The sequence below is a fragment of the Salvia hispanica genome, chromosome 2 (assembly GCF_029641045.1).
Source record: "Salvia hispanica isolate PSC_SH4W2 chromosome 2, Shi_PSC_v1, whole genome shotgun sequence".
Lineage (NCBI taxonomy): Eukaryota > Viridiplantae > Streptophyta > Magnoliopsida > Lamiales > Lamiaceae > Salvia > Salvia hispanica.
This window is the reverse complement of record NC_142693.1, coordinates 41344886-41367934: the sequence shown is the minus strand read 5'-3', so window position 1 is coordinate 41367934 and position 23049 is coordinate 41344886. Positions and strand designations below refer to the sequence as shown.

Below are 23049 nucleotides of genomic sequence, written 5' to 3'. Positions count from 1 at the left end.
TGTAGCCTTGCCCTTTTTAGGACAATCTGGCTTCCAATGACCTTTCTCTCCACATTTGAAGCACTTTCCTGTTTGCTTCTTGTCACCCCGCTGTTTCTTCTTTCCCTTAGCATTCTTAGCTGCCACTGGGTTCGGTGCCTTTTTCTTTCCTTTTCTAGGCTTAGAGCCAGAGGAATTAGGTGCCAAACTCAACATAGCTACCTTAGCTTGAACCATGAGGTCCTCCGCCGACTGAAGTTCAGTCAGCAGCTCTGCCAAAGTGTAATTCCGCTTGTTCATCTCGAAGTTGAGCTTGAACTGTTGGAAGCTAGGGGGAAGACTCTGAAGGATAATAGTAACCTGGGACTTGGGTTCGATCGTCCCTCCCAATACCTCAATTTGGTTGAGGTGACTCATCATCTCGAGGACGTGTTGCCTCACAGACGAGCCTTCCTTCATAGACTTCGTCATGATACTCCGAAAAGCTTGAGACTTAGCCGTTCGATTCTTAGTACCAAAAAGATTTGCGAGATTTGTCATGATCTCGGCGGCAGTTTCCATGGCAGAATGCTGATGCTTGAGCACTGATGACATAGAAGCCAACATATAGCACTTAGCCATCTCATTCGCCTTATGCCACCGTCTATGCGCATCTCGCAATGCTTGCGCGGCATTAGCTGCCGGCACAGCTGGCCGTGGAGTAGTGAGCACGAACTTGTACTCTTCGGCTGTGAGAACGATATCCAAGTTTTGTTTCCATTCGATGTAATTTTGGCCTTCGAGTTTGTTTTCTTTGAGAATGGCAGAAAGAGGATTAAAAGACATCTTGACGGATTTTATTGCACTGCAAACAGAAGATTTTACTATTTGTCATAAACTTATGTAAGGAAATTGAGTAGATTAACCATAGAATTTTTCAAAATCTTACAACAGCAAAATTAATAAATTGTATCCTCCTTTGGAGGTTAGTACGCATCAAAAACTTTACAATATTACTGGTCACAACACCGACGCATCAATATCTTCCTCCTTTGGAGGTCAACACGCCAAATGCTGCCTAAGCATGACCATCAGATTTAGCATTACAGAATTTTATTTCTACAACACACTCCCATAACAATGTTCGTGCGCTGATAACAAAACCAAGCTATCTCATAAATTCTGATTGAACCCTGAAAATTGCAGTTCCTTAGGATTATTGTCCCCACTTTGCAGGTGGCAATAATATTGGGAACCACTTTCTAGTTCATTCTATTTATTATGTGAGAAGTCCGCCCTTATGAACTTACCGTTTTCATAGGATTATTGTCCCTACTTTGTAGGTGGCGATAATATTAGAAAATCAGCTTCACAAAATTTGGCAGTCCAACCGATGGAGACCATATATAAACCTTAAGTTCATAATTATCGCTTAGACATTTTAGTTATGGTTTTTCATTAATTATCCTTTAGCCTTAAGGCAGATTAAGACTAATTAAATTCTGTTGGTATTTAATTGACTGGATAATTAAATCTTTTATAATCTTTAAAGTCTCATTATAGAAATTATTAATCTAAAATTTAATTCTTATTCATGTCATACTATAAGATATATCTAAAATAAAGTACAATATTTATAATCTTAATTAGACATGAAAAATTAAATTCATATAATTTCCAAGTTCAAGATTAGGAAGAATATTAAATTATATTATTTAATGTAATCTTATATATCTATCTTATTATAGATTCTAGATATATTATATTTAGGAAACTATTAAATTATTCTCATCTATATCATCTAGGATATAAAATATTCATAGATATAGAAAATAATCCAAATATTCCTAAAATCTAGGGAAATCTTCCCAAAATATTTTATTTCATTAAATAATATTATTTTTAATTAATCAATTAAATAATGATTAAAATAATCTTTCGTCAATATCTTGCGATTCGAGGTTTGCACAAATCAACATGACGAAGATTTGAAGATATCCGCCCGTAGACTCTCGCCGGAGCGGCGTGTTCGTCGCCCGACAGCCGCCGGCGGTTCGCGCCGAACGGCGCGTCGCTTCCTCCCTCCTTCGCGGCTTCGCCGCGACTCCCTTCTTCCCGGCGGTAAAACCGCCAAGTCACCATCCATCGTCGATCACCAACCGCGCGGCTAAATCCGCGAAGCTGCGGCGTTCTCCCACTGCTCCGGCGGTCTCACGCGAGCCAGCAACCGCCGCGCTAGGTGCGGCTGCTCTCGGTCGCGTACCACCGGCGCGGTCGACTAGGGTTCTGGTCTTTAGGGTTAGGGTTAGGGTTAGGGTTCCGGCGAAGTAGGACAGCGCCTCGGCGGCTCTCGGACGAGCCACCGTGCTGTCTGCTCCGCCCGACGCAGCAGATTGCCGGCCAGAGCATGCGGTCTCGACCGGCGGCGGGCGCGAGCCCTTGCTCGCATGCGCGTCGCCGCGCGATCGCAATTCCTCGGCACATGTTGCGTCACTTCGCGTTGAACATGGATCGGTGCCGGCTAGGGTTTGGCGGGCACGACTGGTGGCGCGCGCGAGCCCTCGCTCGCCGGCGCGTCGCCCCTTGCCCGTCGCCCTCGGCTCCCACTCAGTTCGACAACCCTATCTCCGATCGCACGTAGCGCGATTCGTCCCGGCGCTAGCGCCGACGAATCGCACATCTCGTTCGTTCGAATTATTCAAGTTCTATGATTCGAATGTTCTTGACTTCAACATGCATAAACATAAACAATAAAACAAGAACATGCTTCGTAATCAAATAAGACATGCATACATGAATTTCGCGAAATTTAAATCCAAATAATCAGAGCCAAAGACTGGCTCTGATACCAAATGAAGGTGCTGGCAGCGGAAGCGGCCGCATAATAAATCACATAATTTTCAGATCTATTTAGCAGATTATTTAGACAAAACCTATTCGCGTAATTATCACATGTATCATGCTCATAACTTGAATTAATCATGCTTTAAGAATATTGAAACCTAAAACATGCTTTTCTACGGAGCAGAAAAATACCTAATTAATTCTCCAAAGAATTGAAGATGGCTAGCTTCTTCTCCACGTGATGCTTTGAGTACTAAACCACAAATCTTCTCTCTGGTTCCCGAACTGTATCCCAATATCAGTGTGGGCTGATCTTACTAGAATACTAGGACTTAAATAAAGAAGACAGAAGAAATCCTTTTTGGAATAGGAGAGGAATTCGAAAATTCCTACAGCTTGTGACAGCTGAAATTTTCAAAAATTTTAGCAAATAAAATTGTGTTTTTCTGTCTCCTTTATTCTCCTATTTATATTAAGTTCCTTTTGGGCCCAGACAGGGATCTATGAAAGGTTTTGGATATGGGCTCATCCAATTTACTTTTTACTAATTAAATTGAACCCACAATTTAATATAAGTTATAATTGGAATATTACGAGCAGCCACTACAGAAGTAATATTGAACTCTCCCCATCCAAATCCGAAATTACAAGTAATCCGGGTTTCCGTTTAACTTTCATTTCCCTGCTTAAGATTAAAATGTCCATTAATTAATTAATGTCTGCTATTGACTTAATTAATTAACTTCTTATTAATTCCAAGAGTGGACTTAGCATGAAACGCTTATTTATTATTCATAGAGTAATCACACTCCAACTAGCTAGGTTCCGAATAATAAAACCTTGTTTCGCGCTCCTCTTGAGGACATTATCAAACGAGACTCAGCTCGCGCACGATTCAATATAATAGCAATCCTAGCACCGCTAGGTATCGATCACCAATACCCAATATATCAGGATAATTGGGTTACGAAAAACCCGCACCATTTGATAAGTCAAAGTAGTGCATAATCAATACCGTATGCTCAATGCTAACCTACATTGATTAAGAAACAAATATTTATCAAGACCTCGCCTTTCAGTAGATAGCCTAAGGCAAGTCTTGCTGTTAGATCCGTTCAGTGCTATACCACACCAATGTCATCTTATTTCAGTAAGGCTTAGAAATATGCGGACTGACATTGCAACCTTTCTCGATGGATAGTCAAATTCCATCTAGGTTGTGAAATTCATCTTTTTCTTTGTTTAGAACTGACCGTGTTACCTTAAAGTGGACGACGCCCACAACCGGTCTACTAAAACAAAGACATAGACTTTGTTAAGTTAACTTATACACTTAAACATGCATTAACATCCATTAAATGTAAAACATAACAACATTATGACAAAAATAATCTGTTTTATTTATTGGAAAATAAAATAAGAGTTTTACAGTATTCAATCACTCGAAACGTGATTTCTAGTATACAAACTCTAACAATCTCCCACTTATACTCAAAACACTTTCGAGTATACAAAAAATGTGCTAACGTCTAAATCTCCCACTTATACTGAAAGCGGATTGAGGTCTTGAATTAGTCGAACTCCCATTCCTTCAACATGGCTTTCATACGGCTTTACCGCTAATGCCTTCGTGAAAGGATCTGCCAGGTTGTTCTCTGACTCAATCTTGACCACTTGTATGTCTCCTCTCTGCACTATATCTCGAATGATATGATACTTCCTCTCTATGTGCTTGCTCGCTTTATGAGCACGTGGTTCCCTCGAGTTTGCCACAGCACCAGAATTATCACAATAAATGGTGATGCTCTTGGGCATATTCGCAACCACACCTAAGTCCAGAAGGAAATTCTTAAGCCATACAGCCTCTTTTGCAGCCTCCGAAGCGGCCACATATTCGGCTTCCATGGTAGAGTCTGCAATGCATTTCTGCTTTACACTCTTCCAAATTACGGCTCCACCTCCTAAGGTAAACACATATCCGGAAGTTGATTTCCTCGATTATTCAAAACAGTCACGTCACATATTCAACGGAGTTGACTTAGTCAACCCAGAATCTTAACTCCAAATCAAAATTAGGTCACTAAAAAATTCACATAATAATTCCACTCATCATTTAATTCACGGACTTCGCGGCATTAAAAGAATTAATTGCGAGAACTTTAGGGTTCGAAAATTAGGGTTCGAAAAGGTGGGACGTTACAAAAACTAGTATCACACCCGTACGATGTACGGATCGAATTAATTTTATCACATTAAATTTATATTTTTGAATTAAGTACTTAAAATCATATGCAAGGGTTAAAAATCGCAAAATATGTAAAGCAATTTAAATGTTTGCCAAAACATAAAATTAAACAACTCTACAAAATATACCAAGTGCATACTCATATTTAAAGGTAATTGTATGGAAGTTGCCTTATTTACGAAATTATTCAAAACTTCTAATAACCAATTTCTTATCTCTACCCTAAAATAGCAATCATAATTTTATATTATAGTAATGGACAACACAAACAATTCAAAAAATCACTCACATTAAAAAATTAATACACAACAATAGTCATCAATACTAAAGAATATTAAAATATATAGAAGAGTAACTAAGTATATAGGACATAAATAAGTTTATATGATGACAATACCATATTAGTTCATATGTATTAAAAAATTATATTAATAGTGAAATCATAAGTGCGATTAGCCACGGAAATATAAATAAAAATTTTTAAAATATCCACACAATATCTCTCGTGTTTTGGAAAAAAGATACTACTATTGCTTGCAATATTCCAAGAAGAAGCTCAATAATTAAAAGTCTAAGCACAAACATAAAAGTAGTTACAAATTAAATAAACAAAAGAAATCTTAATCAAACAAAAATACAACGTCACATTTTCTTCTTCACTCATCTATTCATTTCTTTTGCAATCCACTTCCGCCGCAGCCTCTATATGCATCAACCAATTTATTCCTTATTCTTCAAATGACGGTCCAAAATCAAATTGCATTATCTCAAAATGAAGAAAATGTTGACAACTAAATATAAATTCTCAAAATAAACTACAAATATGATACTTATATGAAATGACTTTAATTTTATGCATAAATAATTGAATATAAATAATGCTTTGAACAGTACGTAATTAACCATGTAACATAATATGATCAAAAACTTACATAGCAGGAGCGATTATGGAAGAAGGAAGCTTCTTTAAACTCTTCTTGATTAAGTGGCGCAACTCAAACCCTAAGAATTTACTTCTCTCTCTTTCATTTACGTATTTTCTGTAATATATATGATTTAATGAGATAAATATTTATAGGTGAGAAATTCTAAGCTTGTCCATAAGAATGGCTATTTAAAATATATAAGGAGCGTTTCTTTTATTAAGAGTAGCCGACCGATTTCATTAGAATTATAGGAATTGATTTATTACGGTTGAATTTAAAATTATAATTATATATAGGCTGACTAATTTGATCACATTTATGGAAATGATATAATTACTTAATCAGTTATAATTATTAATTGAATCAAAATAATATTCTTTGATTCTTGTAATGAATTGGTTAATTGTTGATTATAATCACAAACATATATATTTGGATGGCTGATTAAAATATGCTTTATGTTGTGAATTGTGTTTTTTTTTTTTAAGTTTTGAATCATCCACTAAACTTCATAAGTTTATAGTACGTGGTTCTTATTAGTATTGATCTTTAGATAAATGGTATCAAGATCTTTAGATAAATGGTATCAAAAGCACAAATCTACATGATAGAGGATATTTGTTAATTTTTCTTTTGATTTAAACAGCAGAGTCATTAAAAAAAATAGATATATCCTTTTTCGATTCTTAATAGTACTCGATTTTGTTACTCAAAATATGAAGCCCAAATCAGTACCAACGTATACAATTTATGACTAATACTCCCTCCGTCCTGGCTAAGATGACAGATTCCTTAGCCGGCACGGGATTTTAGGAGTTATTGTTTAATGTGTTTAATTGGAGATAGAAAGGTGAGTGAAAATATTAAAATAGGGAGAGAAAGAAAGATGAATATTTTAATAGGGGTAAGAAAAAGTGGATAAGTGTATTAATTGGAGAGAGAGTTTTCAAAAAAGGAAATGTGTCATCTTAGTTGGAATAAACTAAAAAGAAAAACGTGTCATCTTAAGTGGGACGGAGGGAGTAGATGATTTGTATAGGCAACTGCCGTTTATAGCACATTTGTAACGTCCCATTTCAAATACCCAGGTACCCCAAAACTCAGAGATATTTTTGTAATTGCTATATGTAATCTAAATTCATTAGGCAACGGCCGTTTATAGCCTAAATCATTTCATGACATTTATTTCATATAAATATTACTCCCTCCGTCCCCCATAATTTGTCACCATTTGACTCGGCACGGGTTTTAAGAAATGTAATAGAAAGTGAGTTGAAAAAGTTAGTAGCATGTGGGTCCTACGTTTATATATTAGTTTTATAATAAAATGTGAGTGAGAATGAGTTAGTGGAATATGAGATCCACTATCAAAAATGGTAAAAGTGAAAGGTGATAAATTTTTAGGGACTGACGAAAAAGGAAATAGGTGACAAATTTTTAGGTACGGAGGGGGTACTAAAATTACTATAAATGTTCCCATGAGGGTTAATTTTATTTTTGTTCTAGAATACATTAGTCATTCCATCTTAATACTGGACTTTAGTTAGCTTCCCAGTTTGGGAAAGACACATGAGGATCATGCGTCTTCCGTTAATGAAACGCATCAGATTCATGCGTTTTAGTATAAGACGCATGACCGTCATGCGTCTTTTAATTTTTTAATTTTTTTATTGAAAGACGCATGCGTCTTTCCCTAAAACGCATGAGGGACATGCGTCTTTAATTTGAACATAAATCACGAGAGCAGAAGGCAGAACGCAGAATACCCAGCGTGAAAAAAAGGCAGCGGCGATTTCCGGCGATTCCCGGCGAATTCTTCCAATTTTCAGTTTTATTTCGGTAAGCTTTCTTTAATTCTTCAACATTCCTCACTTATTCGTTGGTAATAGGCTTTTTTGTTTTGGTTTTAGGTGATTTTGTAAATTAGGTTTTTGATGAAATTGTTCAATTAGTCCGATGATTTGTTGTTTTGTTGATTGTAATGGGTTTTTGTTGATGATATGCAAGCAATTGATTCTATATGTTTGTGAAATTTGTCCAATTATTGAAGTTGTGAAATTTATCCAATCAGTGAAGAAAAATTGTTGAATCTTGAGATTTTTGTTAAGTCTTTTGTCTCTAATTTATGGACGAAATTCAGAAATTAATGTGAGGAATTACATTGGATTGTTAAATTGGGTGGATTCTTGTTTGTAATTATTGTTTTGTGAATATCTTGTAGGATTAGATGGCAACTTCAAGTTCTAGATGGCAATTGTTATATGGACCTGAAGATCCGTCAGTTTTATATCTTCAGAAACAACACATATCAAATAAACTACTGACGGAAGGCACATCACATATTTTCAAAGTTCGTCGGACGGAAACTAAGACATGGGATGTGGATATACATGCCAATGTGAGGTATTGGCTTAACATGTTTGGTTTTGGAGGCGTGATCGAATGTGGGAAGTCGATGAAGGTCGACAACGAGCTTATAACTGCTTTGGTTGAGCGTTGGAGGCCGGAGACACATACTTTCCATCTACCGGTTGGAGAGGCGACAGTCACCCTAGAAGATGTGCAAGTCCTGTGGGGCTTGAGAGCGGACCGTCGTGTTTTCACAGGCCGTGACCATCATACCAGATATACCGATTGGCCCAGCAAGTGCCGAGATTTGTTGGGATGGATACCCGATGCAGCATCAGAGACAAAGCAAGGCGGTATGCTGATGATCGCTCTGATTAACCAAACGAGCATACCTTTGGGTGATGACCTACCTCCTTATGTCTACATCCAAAGGGTACGTATCCATGCTTTAATCTTGTTAGGAGGACTGATTCTATCAGACACTACTGGGTGTAAGGTTCCTTTCATGTGGCTGAATGCATTTGAGGATCAAGACAATGTGATAAATATTAGTTGGGGAAGTGCAGCTTTATCGTACTTGTATCATTATCTGTGCGAGGCTTCCATGGACAAGAGGAAAGAGTTAGGCGGACCCATGATTCTTCTGCAGCTTTGGGCGTGGGAAAGAATGTCTACATTGAGGCCGTCATTCGTAGTAGCGCCTGTGTACGAGCCGTATACGCCATGTGGCGCCAGGTGATATATTTAAACATTTATTTTTTTATGCATCTTGAGTTTTTTTTTTACATCAATTTTATTTATAGGTGGAAAGGAACTACTCAGATAGGAAATGCTCCTAGATATTCGGTGGAGCATTACCGTGATCAAATATCCTTGATTAAACATGGTCAGGTGACTTTCTTTTTTGTTACTTCAGTCTACGAACCACGCCGATGTCATGGAGTACCCAGCTTCCCAACACCGCCGATATGGTCATGCCTTTTGAACCACAAGACATTCCACCACGTCGAAATCATAGAGTGGGGGGTGCTCGAACTGGTGGACACGGTAACACAAAATAGATAAGGATGTCGCAGCAGCATCCCGATTATGTGCAACCAGAGCCTATGAATCCAGAATATGACCTACCTCAATGGTCATTCTATCCAAGCCAGGAGTCGCAATCATAATAGGGGCATCCCCTCTATTCCCCAAGCCAACCTAAGCCTGATTGGAGTCGTCGCTCATACTCACAAAGACAAAATGAGCCGCAATTGAGTGGAGCCCGAGCATCAGTCGATTCATACTTCCAAAATTATCAGTTCGTGGCTCCTCAACGAGTTGAAGAAGGAGATGATGATGAAGGAGAAGGAGAAGAAGAAAATGAATTTGAAGAAGAAAATGATGACCGAGAAGAGGAAAATGAGGAAGAAGAGGTTCAGAACATCCACGTACAACCTCGACCAGTTGCGGAGGGTTCATCACGTACTGGGGTTGGGAAGTATGTGAGCAAAGTGATGAAGAGATTTTCATCCAGGAAGAATAAGGGGATTGAACCGTCGAAATACACACCATCGTCGTATAAGTAGCTCTTTATGGAAGAATGTAATGTTATGTATATTTTGTGTACTTCTGTCTTTTTTTTTAAACTTTGTATTGGTTTTTTCTTGAACTTGTTTTTCATTATATATTGTAACAGGTTTATGGTGTCATATTTTTAGATGAATTCTTGCCAAATTTTTTCAAATGACTAATAATTGTGGAAATGGCTAATAATAGATGCCACTTTGAATAATAAAATATTGTTCTTTCATTTTTTTAATAAATTTTTTTAACGACAAATATTAGTAGTAAGAACACATAATTAATTAAATAAAATATACAATGATCACGTGCATATAAATATATAGTATACATAAAATTTTTCAACCAACATCATCACCCGAATTCATAAATAAGTTAATCAAAGGAACATAAATTACAAATCCCCAATATTACTGCATCTACATAAATACACACACTGTGACACACATAGCAGCAGAACCTTCATTTCTTCAATACACTGCAAGAAAGTAGTTTTTTGTCAGCATTATTATCTACTTAAAGCAAGAAATAATATCACCTAAAAGAGCTTGGAGGAATTCTCCAAGAAATAATATCACCTAAAAGAGCTTAGAGAAATAATACCCCCCTCAACACATTGTTGTAGCACTCCGACATGTTTGTTGAGGTAACCCCCCATCTAAGTCCATCATCGTAACAAAGAGACCAATTTTCTTTTCCGGCCCTATTCAGCTGCCGTATCGCATCAGGGCTTTCCTCATGTAGTGCACGCCGCCTTCTCTTATATTTATGCTCTTGAGTTGTAGCACCCAATGCCCACACCATGCTTTTCACAATAGGACCCTTGCACTTCTGCAAGATATTTTTCCTCACATGGATCAAACAAAATTTGTGGTGACATTTCGGCTTCTTTTTCCATTCATCAGAATCCATAGCCTTGAAGATTCCTTTATGCCTATCCGGTATGATACACACCTCCCTCTGGTATTTCACCACATGAATTCTTACATGTTTCAAGTCGCCGGTTTCCTCATCAACAATAGCATATGCAATAGGCAAACATTTTTTGTTAGATCAAAACCACAAGCAACAAGCAATTTACCTTTAAATCTTCCTCGGAGATGAGTCCCGTCAATTGTTAAAACCGGTTGGGCCAGCTGAAAAGCATGTATAGCAGCACCAAATGCCCAGAAAACATAACTAAACACCTGTTTACGTCCGTGACTCAACAACTCGATGTGCTTCCACTCAACAATTGTGTATGGATTCTGTGACTACAGTTCAAGCATGTAGTTTGGTAACTGTCTGAATGATTCTTCCCAACCACCAAAGACAATCTCTAAAGCCTTTCTACGTGCATACCATGCCTTCTTGTAACTGATTACCACATTGAATCTTTCATGAATATAGGTTTTTATGTTCGAGGCCTTGTAAGCAACATCTTCTTGTACTTGATGTCGTATGCACAGAGCAATCATCGCTGATGAAAAGTTAGCATGTCCTCTATTCACATGATGACCTTCACAAGTATGTTGTCTCACCCACTTCCTAATTTCCCAAAGATCATCATGGGCCCTTTGTGTAACAGAAACTTCCCACGAACATTCATTCGCTTTTTCAGCGTCGGTCTCGCTGACAATAGCTATCCCATCTTCTGTCTTTCCAGCTGGAAATTTGCATACGGCATGCCACCTTCTTAACTTGCTCTCAACGACCTTTAACTGCCTTTGATGCCACAAACTCCACATAGTCATAGCCATCTTCACATACAGCTTGGAGTCAAATTTTGTTCTCATACCAATCCGATATAGATGTCTCTCATCCCAGTACATGTTGTTGTGTTCATTACCAACTTCATCAGGTACCTCAGAAGGACCACTTGATAATGTGCGAAAGAATTTCATCCCCTTGGGAACGTATTTTGGAAGTGGTTGTTCACCTTGCACAACGGGTTTACAAACTACTATCTCATCATCAGAAGCATCACCAGGAGAATCGTGACTTAGACCGGCATCTGCCTTAGATGTTACTGGCGACAATGGTTCATCATTATCTCGTACAATGCGAGTATTATCATCAAGGGTATCTGCAACATCTAAGTCGTTATTCATTCCAACACCAACATTAACAGCATCTGCAACACTCATATCACGATCAGAGCTCACATGTTCAACCCTCGCCGATGATCCAATACCACAATCAACAACGCCATAATCAACAGCTGGTGTGATTTCTGAACTTTTCACAGGTGAATACTCAACAAACAATTCAATACAACGAGAAGAATTTTGAGCATCGTTGAACATAAACTCCACACTTTGATCAGTGTAAATCTCAGTACATATATAACTCATACTGGATGCAAAGACTAGACAATGCCTCCATGATATTTGAATGACGTGTTGATTCATATCTATTCTCATTGCACCACATATCATTGCAACTAATTCAGAATACGAAACGCATGAATTCAATATAATGGAGCCTCTCGCCCGAGGTGGATCATAACAAATACCCAAGTGTGGAAGTTGAACTATTTTACCACCCCAATACAAACTCACAAATATTTGCATGATTTCTGCATAAGAAAATATAACAAATACAACAATTAGGGACAATTTTTTTCCTATAAACCCTAATTTAATAAATCAGGGAAAACCAACCTAATCTAACAATATTATTCAATAATTCAGAGTAAGAGAAAAACTTACCTAAATATAACGACAAAATGGAAGAAATCGCCAGCAAAATGGAAGAAATCGCCGGAAATTGGCTCAAAATCGCGCTGCCTCTTTTTTTTTCTCATCTTTCGCGCAGAATGATATTCTGCCTTCTGCTCTCGTGATTTATGTTCAAATTAAAGACGCATGTCCCTCATGCGTTTTAGGGAAAGACACATGAGGGTCATGCGTCTTTCAATAAAAAAAATTAAAAAAATAAAAGATGCATGACAGTCATGCGTCTTACACTAAAACGCATGAATCTGATGCGTTTCATTAACGGAAGACGCATGATCCTCATGCGTCTTTCCCAAACTGGGAAGCTAAATAAAGTCCAGTATTAATTTGGAATGGCTAATGTATCCTAGAACAAAAATAGAATCAACCCGTTCCCATGACTTATAAATATTACTCCCTCCGTCCCACTTAAGATGACACGTTTTCCTTTTTCGTTTGTTCCAACTAAGATGACACATTTCCTTTTTTAGAAACTCTATGTCTCCAATTAATACACCCAACCACTTTTTCTCACCTCTATTAAAATATTCATCTTTTTTTCTCTCTCTATTTTAATACCTACACCCACCTTTTCTCTTTCCAATTAAACATATTAACCAATAACTCCTACTCGTGCCGGTCAAGGAATGTGTCATCTTAGTTGAGACGAAGGGAGTATAAAATAAGGACAAAACTTATAAATATTTCAAAAAAGGCCAAAACTCACCTTTTATATATGTATAGATATTCCATATATAAAGTTAAATCAATTCTGGAGTATTTTGCACGTTAATTTACTTGAAAAAAGAAAAGACTTTAGTGGAATTGGTGTGTGATCAAATACTAACTAAGTTACAGTAATAACTAATAACTAATATCAACTTTGTATGTTAAAAATATCAACACAGAGACATAAATTTATCAATTTTCTTATACTGATAAACTTATGTCTCTGTGTTGATATTTAAATTTTACATGTTGTATTGATATAATTATGTCTTTGTGTTGATAATTTTAATACGTAAAATTGAAAATTATTAGTTATTACTGTAAATTAGTTAGCACACTAACGCAACCCTAGTGGAATATATTCATATCAGTCATTTATTTGAAAAAATGGAAAGAGAAAAGACTTTGTTATGCATAATGTAAGCCAGATTTTGACCAACGTTATACCTCAGTTAGAATTTACTAGTAAAATCTTAATCTTCCCCCTCAAAGAAAATTACCAGTAGTCCAGTACTACAATATGTCAATATTCACACAATAAACCTTATCATATCTTATATTGCAAACACCGTGACATTTACTAAAGTGGTAGTAGTACTACACTGTATCTTACTTCAAATATTTGAATTGTACTTAGCAAAATAAACTAGTACAGTAGTAAACAATAATGTGCTAATCGAATCTAAATTGTATATTGAATTTTGGCTTATGGAAAATAAAACAAGCCAAGAATAATTCTGTCAAAACACTACCGGTAATAACGGTCTCTCCTTCCGCTTCTCATGTTCTCACTCTTACCGACCATCTCTCCCAGGCGCTCTCTCTCTCCTCTCATACGCCAACCAGGTGGTAAGGCAGAGAGCCCCGGCGACCTATCTCCACCACCGGAGAACCAAAATGCTTAGAGGGAGACACAAATTCCTCCCTTCCGACGATGTCCTCCTCCTCCTAACAACCCTGCTCGCAGCCATCATCCGTCATGGCTCTTCTGATGACGGAGCTGTCATGGCCGCGCTGGCCAAAGCCACCAACCCTCCTGGATGGACCGGCCCCGATTTCTGCAAATGGAATGGCGTCGCTTGCGATACACCCAACAAAGTCAGCTCCATCAACCTTGCATCAAAATCTCTCTCTGGAAAATTGCCACCCGAGATAAACCAGCTCTCCAACCTGAAAACCCTCAGCCTTCAACGGAACAAGTTTACGGGGCCGTTGCCAGCTTTGTCCAACATGGCTTCTCTTCAAGAAGTCAATCTTGAAGATAACGGTTTCACTTCCATCCCTCCAGGCTTCCTCTCAGGCCTAACAAGCTTACAATTCTTTAGCATCAACAACAACAGCAATCTCCCACCATGGACAATGCTTAGCACCATCAAGGATTCCTCGTCTCTCACTACTTTCTATGCGAGCAAGGCCAACATGGTGGGTGAGATTCCAGACATTTTCGGATCATTGCCAAATTTCGCGAACCTCAAACTCTCCTACAATAATTTGACAGGGTGGATGCCGTGGTCGTTCGCCAAATCTGGGATTCAAACTTTGATGCTCAATAATCAGATGTTGGGGCTTTCAGGGCCCATTGATATTCTTGGTGAAATGCATAGTTTGAGAGAGGTTTGGATTCACAGCAATCAGTTCTCAGGGAGTATACCTGACCTCTCTGCCTGCACAGAGCTGTCGGATCTCCAGCTACGTGACAATCGGCTCACGGGGGTTATCCCTGATTCACTTACTAAGCTTCCAAAGCTGAAGAATGTCGCCTTGCAGAGCAACGTGTTCCAGGGTCCGGTACCAAGTTTCCCACCGGGCATTCAAGTGAATCTTGGAAAAGAGAACCATTTCTGCAACCCTGGCCCCGGACCGTGTAGTCCCCAGGTCACCGTGTTGCTCGAGATCGCAGCTTCAATGTACTATCCGATGGTCTTAGCAGAAGCCTGGGAAGGGAATGATGCATGTCAGCAATGGCAGTTTGTGACGTGTGAGAAGGGGAGCGTGGTCGTGATCAATTTCTCCAAGCAGAATTTCATGGGAGGCATATCACGTTCATATGCCAGTTTACCTAGTTTAAGATCATTGTATTTGAATGATAATAAGCTGGTGGGAGTCATACCTAAGAGTTTGACAAGTTTGAAGCAACTGCAAATTCTCGATATCTCCAACAATAATATTTCTGGAAAAGTGCCATCTTTCTCGTCTACAGTGATATTGAAAACGGATGGTAATCCAGTCATCGGGAAAGTCGTGCCAGTCTACTATCCAGGAGGACGCAGGCCACCCGGTGTAGAACTAGAAGAGACAGATTCTTCAGCAACATGGGTGAAAGTTGTTGTTATTCTCATCTGTCTCATTGTCATTGCTGGCTTGGCATGCTTGATCTACAGATGGTTCTATAAAAAGCAAGAACACAGAAGGTTTAAGAAAATAAGTGAAGGGCATAGCAGCATCAGTATGGAGCAGACAACAGGCTATGGCAAAAGCACCAATGTTAGTAGTTTCAACCAGAGTCCCATGAAAAGTAGTGAAATCAATGATTATAATATATATGATGGGGGGAATGTTATCATACCAATTGAAGCTCTCCGTAAAGCTACCAACAACTTCAGCCAAAACAGCATACTCGGGAAGGGAGGATTTGGCATTGTTTATAAAGGAGAACTCCCTGATGGCACTAAAATAGCAGTAAAGAGAATGGAATCATCAATGATCAGCGACAAGGGACTGAGCGAGTTCAAGGCTGAAATAGAGGTCCTTACGTCTGTCAGACACCGGAATTTGGTCTCCCTTCATGGATTTTGCAACAATGGTAGTGAGAAGCTATTAGTCTATGAGTACATGCCACAAGGATCTTTGTGTCAGCATCTGTTCGAATGGAAGGAAATGGGAACTCCTCCCCTAACTTGGAACCAGAGAGTAAATATAGCTCTTGATGTTGCCCGAGGGGTCGAGTATTTGCATAGCATGGCAAACCAGAGCTTCATTCACAGAGATCTGAAACCGTCCAACATTCTTATTGGAGATGACATGAGGGCGAAGGTTTGTGATTTTGGCTTGGTGAAACAAGCCCCCAATACCAATCAATCATTCGAAACACGGTTGGCAGGAACCTTTGGCTATCTTGCTCCAGAATATGCCGGTATGTATTGTTACCTGCATCATCTTGTTCACTTTTATTTTGACATGATGAATTAATTCACCTAAACGACTCAATTGAATGAACAGCGACAGGAAAGGTTACTGTAAAAGTTGATGTATATGCCTTTGGAGTGGTGTTGATGGAAATCATCACCGGGAGAAAGTCCTTGGATAGTTCCCTGCCCGATGATAGTAGCCACCTGGTGACGTGGTTTCGGCCATTCCTCCAAGGCAGAGATAAAATCAAAGAGGCTGTGGATCCTGTCCTCCATTCAGACTTAAACAAAGAGACTTTCGAAAGTTTGTGGAAGGTCGCCGAGCTAGCCGGACATTGCACTAGAGAAGCCAACCAACGGCCTGACATGAGCCATGTTGTCACAGTGCTCTCATCTCTGGTGGAGCAGTGGAAGCCAGCTGCAGAGGAAGATAGCTGCAGGGTAGACATTGGCATGAGCCTCTCACAAGTCTTGCAGCAATGGAAACTTAATGAGGACTCGTCTTCTACAATAGCCACTGATTACATAAAACAGAAACAACCTCCACAATAGCAACTGTTTACATCAAATAGAAGAACTATTAACAAACATGATCAAGTTCTCTGTTTTGTTAATGGTACCTGACCTGGGCTGTTCAGCTTAGTATGTTACCAGTTTTTTTGTAATTTTGGATGCTATACCTGGTCTACATTCAATAAAGTAATGTTGGTGGTTTCATTTTATTTCTGAGAAATTTAGAATCATCTATCTGTTAGTACTAAACATGATATTTAACAAAAATGAAAGCTAAAACACAAGAGTTTTATCTACATGAGGCATCAGCAAAATGAAGGGGGAGAGGGAGAAAGATGGCAAAACAGGTTACATATATATGTGTACACACTCGTATAACATCGTCTTAAAGGAATTAAATTACAAAACATCAAGAATACACCTACTAGCTAGCAACAGGGATATCTGTATTTGACTAAGTATATTTGTGTTAATAGTTAATACCTTCATTATATGCAAGAAAAGCTAGGAAAAGAAAGCCATTTCTCATTTCTCTAAAAATAGTAGTAATATATAGTATCCTTTACTGTGACGTGTAAACAGTTAAAAGGTGCAGCAAAATTGTATTCTTCATTCACAAAGAATGCAGTCATGAAGAATTTAAGACACTTCATCATGTAATTTCCAGCTCGATCAAATTTCAACTCTGCCAGGCCAAAATATCTTCATATAAAATGAGGGAAGGTAAACTATCTGAACCCCTAAATACAAAATGCTCAAGCTATCATCTTAAATATTTAACTTGAGCTTTTATAATCACCAGGGTGTTCCGATGCTTGAAAAGCATACAAGATGTCAAAGCAGCTAGAAATCCTGACTTGAAAGTGCAGCCCGTCCAGCAAAGTCTTGTATGTCTTCTCGTTCATGTTACTGTCCCTCTTTCAGAAACTCTCAAGAAGCTTAAACACCACGTTTCCCTTCCCATCCCAACACATTTCTTCAAGCAGTGTCTTGTATGTCAGAAGATCAGGCAACAAAGAGTTCCCTATCATGTTAAATGTGGCCTCGATCAAAATAGGTAGTCACTTTTTGATTCATATTTTGTTAGAACCATCCATACGATTCAAGTTCAAGACACACATCCTAAATCTCAATCATCTTTCAATCATATATATCTAAAACACAGCTCACTCTGTAATTTGATTAAGTTACAGTTATGAAGGATTTTCCGAGGACGAAATCATCGTTATGCTTCTGATAAATGCTCGAGAATGCATGCGTATATATCATCCTTCTGATTTCAATCAGTTCCCACAGAAGAAACTGAATGTACCTTATATTTGCAAGCAGAACCGTCGTTAATAGATTGGGAACTTAGGATCAACTTCTTGTGACCACGATTCAAGCCCTCCAATGATGTCCTTAGCAAAGGGGAATCCCTTCTTGTGGAGGAGCTCGACAGCCCTCTGAGAATCGTTGCCTCTTCTGCAAATGACAAACAAAGAAGGAACTTGACTGGTTTCACCAGTGGCAGTCCTGTTGCTTTCCTCTCTTGCAAAGGCTGTAGCTATTTCAGACAACCTTCATTCCAAGCTTGCCAAAGGAATGTTCAAGGACTTCGGTAGAGAGGTGATCTTGTAGTGATGAGCAGGCCTGACATCTACCAATATATGGGTCTCACCTTTCAAATTTATCTCGTTGTACTCGTTGCTGGTCATTCTGGCTTCTGCTGGAAGCAGGTGCAACTTCAATGGAGACTGCAAAAATTTAAGCAGCTGTGGTCAAAAGCTAACAGACAATTTCCTTTCAGAAGCCAGCTGGAAATATGTGAATAGAATAAATTGCTAGTCTTGTTTTGAAATCTGCAACTCTAAACCCATTTAAAGTATAAATGTAGAGAAAGCATGGTTATCCACAAACCAATGAAATGCAATTTAACAATTTGTCATGATGGAACTAAAGAGAGTTTAACCATATATTACTAGCACAGTAGCATTTAGTGAACTTCTCGATCAATAAACTGTATGTATTAGATCGGATGGATATGTTTCTCAGTTACAGGGGTAGTGACCAGCACCTAAGTGAGTAATACCTTATGTCCTAAAGGTATACCAGGTTTTAGAAGCTTCCTATATTCGCTTAAAATCCAAATGATTATAGTACACTATGTAGTTTAGTTCTAGAATACAATATGCAAAGTAAATAGGAAAAATAATAAACATACCCGATTTCACCGTGGATAGAGGAGATTGAGTGAAATTTTCGTAGTCAAAATTACAGAATTGCTCATCTGCCAATGTTGAATTTTCTCAGCAAGCTTCACTCTTGGGCGACCTTCTTCTGATTTTGACCTGTTAAATGTGGTGACAAAAGTCAGGAATATAAATGACATCTTTTATAGACTAGTTGTTTTTGTAAAAAGAAGGACAAAATGAGTACAATGAGAAAATAATAATTAAAAATTTGAGTAATTTTATGCTAAAGTGAGTAAATGAATAATTCACATTGAATGGCAAGAATAAGACTAAGACGCACAACACGAAGTCGAGCATTTAGTCTTTGAACATATACCAGATTTAGAAACAGAGAAGGTCCACACTCCAAAACTACTATTAATATAGAGGTTGGATGTTCGATATACCTACTCCAAGAACACCACTGTCTGAGCATCTCTGGCATGCTGTTGAAGGGGGCGGAGTAGGAAATAAGCAACGATAGCACAGACCTCCATTGTAATTGTAAACAGTTAGCTGCAAAAGCAAATGACAACGGATGAGCAACATAAAAATGAGTAAAAGCGACCTTTGTCATATCGATAACCATTAACCAAAGGGGGATGCATTTATCAAGAAACATACCTGTCCTTCCAGTCCAAGTGCAGCTCCAGAGATTAAAGGCTGCAAGCATAATCGTGTGTTTGGTCAGTAGAGCAAAGGTCCATATGCAAATAAACAAGATTAGGAAACATAATATTATGGCTTATGAGAAGAAATATAATCGTTCATGAAAATGTTCATAGCCTGATTAGAATAATATTTGCACTTTAAGGTCCCTGTCACAACATTGAACACTAAGATTCCCCTGGAATTTAAACCTCCAGAACTCTCACCATAGTGACAGAAAGAACTGAGTTGAATTGACAAAAGTTAAAAGTTCAGACTGCAAACAAATATCTTAGCGACAAATACAAAAAAAATAAAAACAATACCATGCATTCTGCATACTTAATTGTCCAAGAGAAATACTGCATAAATAAGCAACTGCTCACCTTTCCCAACACCACAGAGCAATCATTGATCATGTAACAACTGGGTATGTTATCCGTTGCATCAATGACAATGTCATACATGTTATACACCGAAAACCGCAAAAATGAAGTTGAAGGGAGGATTTGGCATTGTTTATAAAGGAGAACTCCCTGATGGCACTAAAATAGCAGTAAAGAGAATGGAATCATCAATGATCAGCGACAAGGGACTATCTGTATTTGACTAAGTAGATTTGTATTAAAACCTTCATTATATGCAAGAAAAGCAAGGAAAATAAAGCCATTTCACATTTCTCTAAAAATAGTATATATCCTTTACTGTGTCGTCTAAACAGTTAAAAGGTGCAGCAAAATTGTATTCTTCATTCACAAAGAATGCAGTCATGAAGAATTTAAGACACTTCAACATGTAATTTCCAGCTCGATCAAATTTCAACTCTGCCAGGCCAAAAATATCTCCATATAAAATGAGGGAAGGTAAACTATCTGAACATGAAGAAGGGAATCATTCCCTAAATACAAAATGCTCTAACTATCATCTTAAACATTTAACTGAGCTTTTATAATCACCATACAAGAAGTCAAAGCAGCTAGAAATCCCGACTTGAAAAGTGCAGCCCCTCCAGTAAAGTCTTGTATGTCTTCTCGTTCATGTTACTGTCCCTCTTTCGAAAACTCTCAAGAAGCTTAAACGCCACGTTGCCCTTCCCATCCCTACACATTTCTTCGAGCAGTGTCTTGTATGTCAGAAGATCAGGCGACAAAGAATTCCCTATCATGTTAAATGCAGCCTCGATCGCCTCCTGAAACTTCCTCTCCATCGCCAGACTACAAATCAAAACCAAATAGGTAGTCACTTTTGGCACCAGCCCCTTTGATCTCATCTCCTGATAGAAACCCCACCCCTGACTCACTCTACCCTTCTCACACAAACCCTTAACCAAATAACTATACGTATACGAATTAGGCACACAGCCATACAGCCCCATTTCACGAAAAACTCTAATTGCCTCATCAACCTGCAGGCATTTTGAGTAGGCTTTGATGATCATGTTCAACACGAAGGCATCAGGGATTACCCCTGAAGACTTCATTTGCTTCGATAACGATCTCACAGCGTGCAAATAAACATAACACACATTCAACTTATCAAACTTCCTTAAAAGTGAACCAAAAAGCATGGCATAAGTCTCCAAATTCGGCCTAGCATCCTCAGATTTCTGCATTTTCTTATACACATCGAAAGCGCGATTAAACAGGAATTTACGGTCACAGCAGAATTGGATCATGGTGTTGAACAGCGGGAGGCTAGCGGAGCAAGCTCCGGCGAGGACTTCATCAATGAGAGTCTCGGCGGCGCGATACCGCTTACCTGAGACGGCGATTTCCATCATTGCGAGGTAGGTGTCGTGGTTGTGCCTGTAGTGGCGCTGCTGCGCCGTCCACCGGAAAATGTCGAGCGCGATGTCCGGGTCGGGCTGGGACCGGAGGGCGTCGTGGACCTTGGAATGGGTGAATCCGGGTTTGAGATTGTGAAGCCATGACTCGAATTGGTGTTCCATTCGCGGATTTGGGGGTTTTGGTGGTAGGGGTTGAGGGGAGGTGTCGGATGGAGTCGGCAGCGGCGGAGGGTCGTCGAGGGTGGTGGAGGTGAGATGTCGGACAGAGAGGCGGAGGAGGGAAGCTCGGATGGTCCGAGGTAAAATCAAGGCCATTACTGGCGGCGGAGGAAGGCGTGTGCTATGGAGTTATCAGTCGAGAAAATTATACTACTCCACCACTTAATATACTCTCAGGGACGGAGATAGCGCTGGCGCAGGATCCATCTGGCCATGGCTGCCCCGCGAAGAAGAAAGATAAAAGAAGAAGATAGCGGCTTGTTTGATTATTAGGTTCAAGTTAATTGTGATTTTTTAAATGGGGTTTGATTAATTTAATATATTGAGATTATTAATTTATGTCAGTTAAATTAGTTGGATTCCTTAAAACTATTCTGCGATATACTCTACAACTTAACAAAACAATTATTGATAAACTCATTTGGTTACATAAATTGATAAAATCAAATTAAAAGATAAATAACAACATTACAACAACTAATGTATTTTGATTCTAGTAAAATACTAGCATTAGTTTTTTCTAAATTTGATTCCATATTTATATTTTTTTCATTCGTTTAAGTTTTTAAGATTGGAAAAAACAACACACTGAATTATAATTGTATTAAATTACCTTTTAATAACAATAATAATAATTATTATTATTATTATTCTCTTCATCTCATTTTAAGAGTCCATGTCACTTTTCAGCACTCGCTCCGTCCCAAGATATTTGACCCGTTTCTTCTTCGCACTTGTTTTGGAAAAATAATATAAAATAGTTGAAGTGGGGAAAAAGTAAAATAAGAAAAAGAATAATCTATCTTCTACATAATTCTCTGTCTTACTTTACTCTATCTCCACTCTAACTATTTTATACTCTTATTTGTGTCTAAAACGAGTGCGAAAAAGAAGCGGGTCAAATATCTTGGGACGGAGAGAGATAGTTAAAGTAGATAAATGGTAAAGATAGAGAATAATGTTGAGAAGACTTTTATCAAAATTATTTTCTCTTTTACTTTACCATTTCTCCGATTTAATTATTTATTAGCATTTTTACAAAACGAGTGCAGAAAAGTGATTGGGACTCCTAAAGTGGGACAAAGAAGTGTATATTATATATTACTTCCTCTATCCCATAATAGATGTCACACTTTTTAGTTTGCCCCATAAAATATGTCATATTTTCTTTTTTAGAAAAAGTTATCTCTCACATTAATATAAATATAGTATTTTCTCTCCTCCACCTAACA

The 23049-nt window shown here is 38.3% G+C and overlaps 2 protein-coding genes and 3 pseudogenes across 5 annotated transcripts; 2 read left to right on the top strand and 3 right to left on the bottom strand.

The window, feature by feature from the left end:
• Window positions 1–9235: 9235 nt before the first annotated feature.
• LOC148932423 (uncharacterized) lies at window positions 9236–9890 on the top strand (annotated as a pseudogene).
• A 583-nt stretch (window positions 9891–10473) lies between these two features.
• Window positions 10474–12437, bottom strand: LOC125195253 (uncharacterized; annotated as a pseudogene).
• A 1770-nt stretch (window positions 12438–14207) lies between these two features.
• LOC125222997 (receptor-like kinase TMK4) lies at window positions 14208–17155 on the top strand. Its single transcript, XM_048125942.2, has 2 exons — window positions 14208–16443; window positions 16530–17155. Exons 1-2 carry the CDS (start codon window positions 14208–14210, stop codon window positions 16988–16990), a joined length of 2697 nt encoding a protein of 898 aa, XP_047981899.1. The 3' UTR covers window positions 16991–17155.
• Window positions 16746–20279, bottom strand: LOC125223026 (adenylyltransferase and sulfurtransferase MOCS3-like; annotated as a pseudogene). Its single transcript, XR_016135576.1, has 7 exons — window positions 20199–20279; window positions 19789–19827; window positions 19576–19680; window positions 19165–19281; window positions 18264–18687; window positions 17751–17975; window positions 16746–16872 (listed from the first exon to the last, which is right to left on the bottom strand). The product of XR_016135576.1 is annotated as an adenylyltransferase and sulfurtransferase MOCS3-like (transcript).
• On the bottom strand, window positions 19584–22091 carry LOC125223006 (Tetratricopeptide repeat (TPR)-like superfamily protein). Of its 3 annotated transcripts, XR_016135505.1 has the most exons (3): window positions 20774–22091; window positions 19789–19827; window positions 19584–19680 (listed from the first exon to the last, which is right to left on the bottom strand). XR_016135505.1 is itself a non-coding variant. In XM_089064676.1 (2 exons), exon 1 carries the CDS (start codon window positions 21911–21913, stop codon window positions 20789–20791), a length of 1125 nt encoding a protein of 374 aa, XP_088920802.1. In that variant the 5' UTR covers window positions 21914–22091; the 3' UTR covers window positions 20225–20357; window positions 20774–20788. The 3 variants fall into 3 exon arrangements, 2 of the variants coding, with proteins under 2 accessions (XP_088920802.1, XP_088920803.1); XM_089064676.1 differs by lacking the exons at window positions 19584–19680; window positions 19789–19827 and adding an exon at window positions 20225–20357; XM_089064677.1 differs by lacking the exons at window positions 19584–19680; window positions 19789–19827 and adding an exon at window positions 20394–20411.
• Between the last annotated feature and the right edge of the window lie 958 nt (window positions 22092–23049).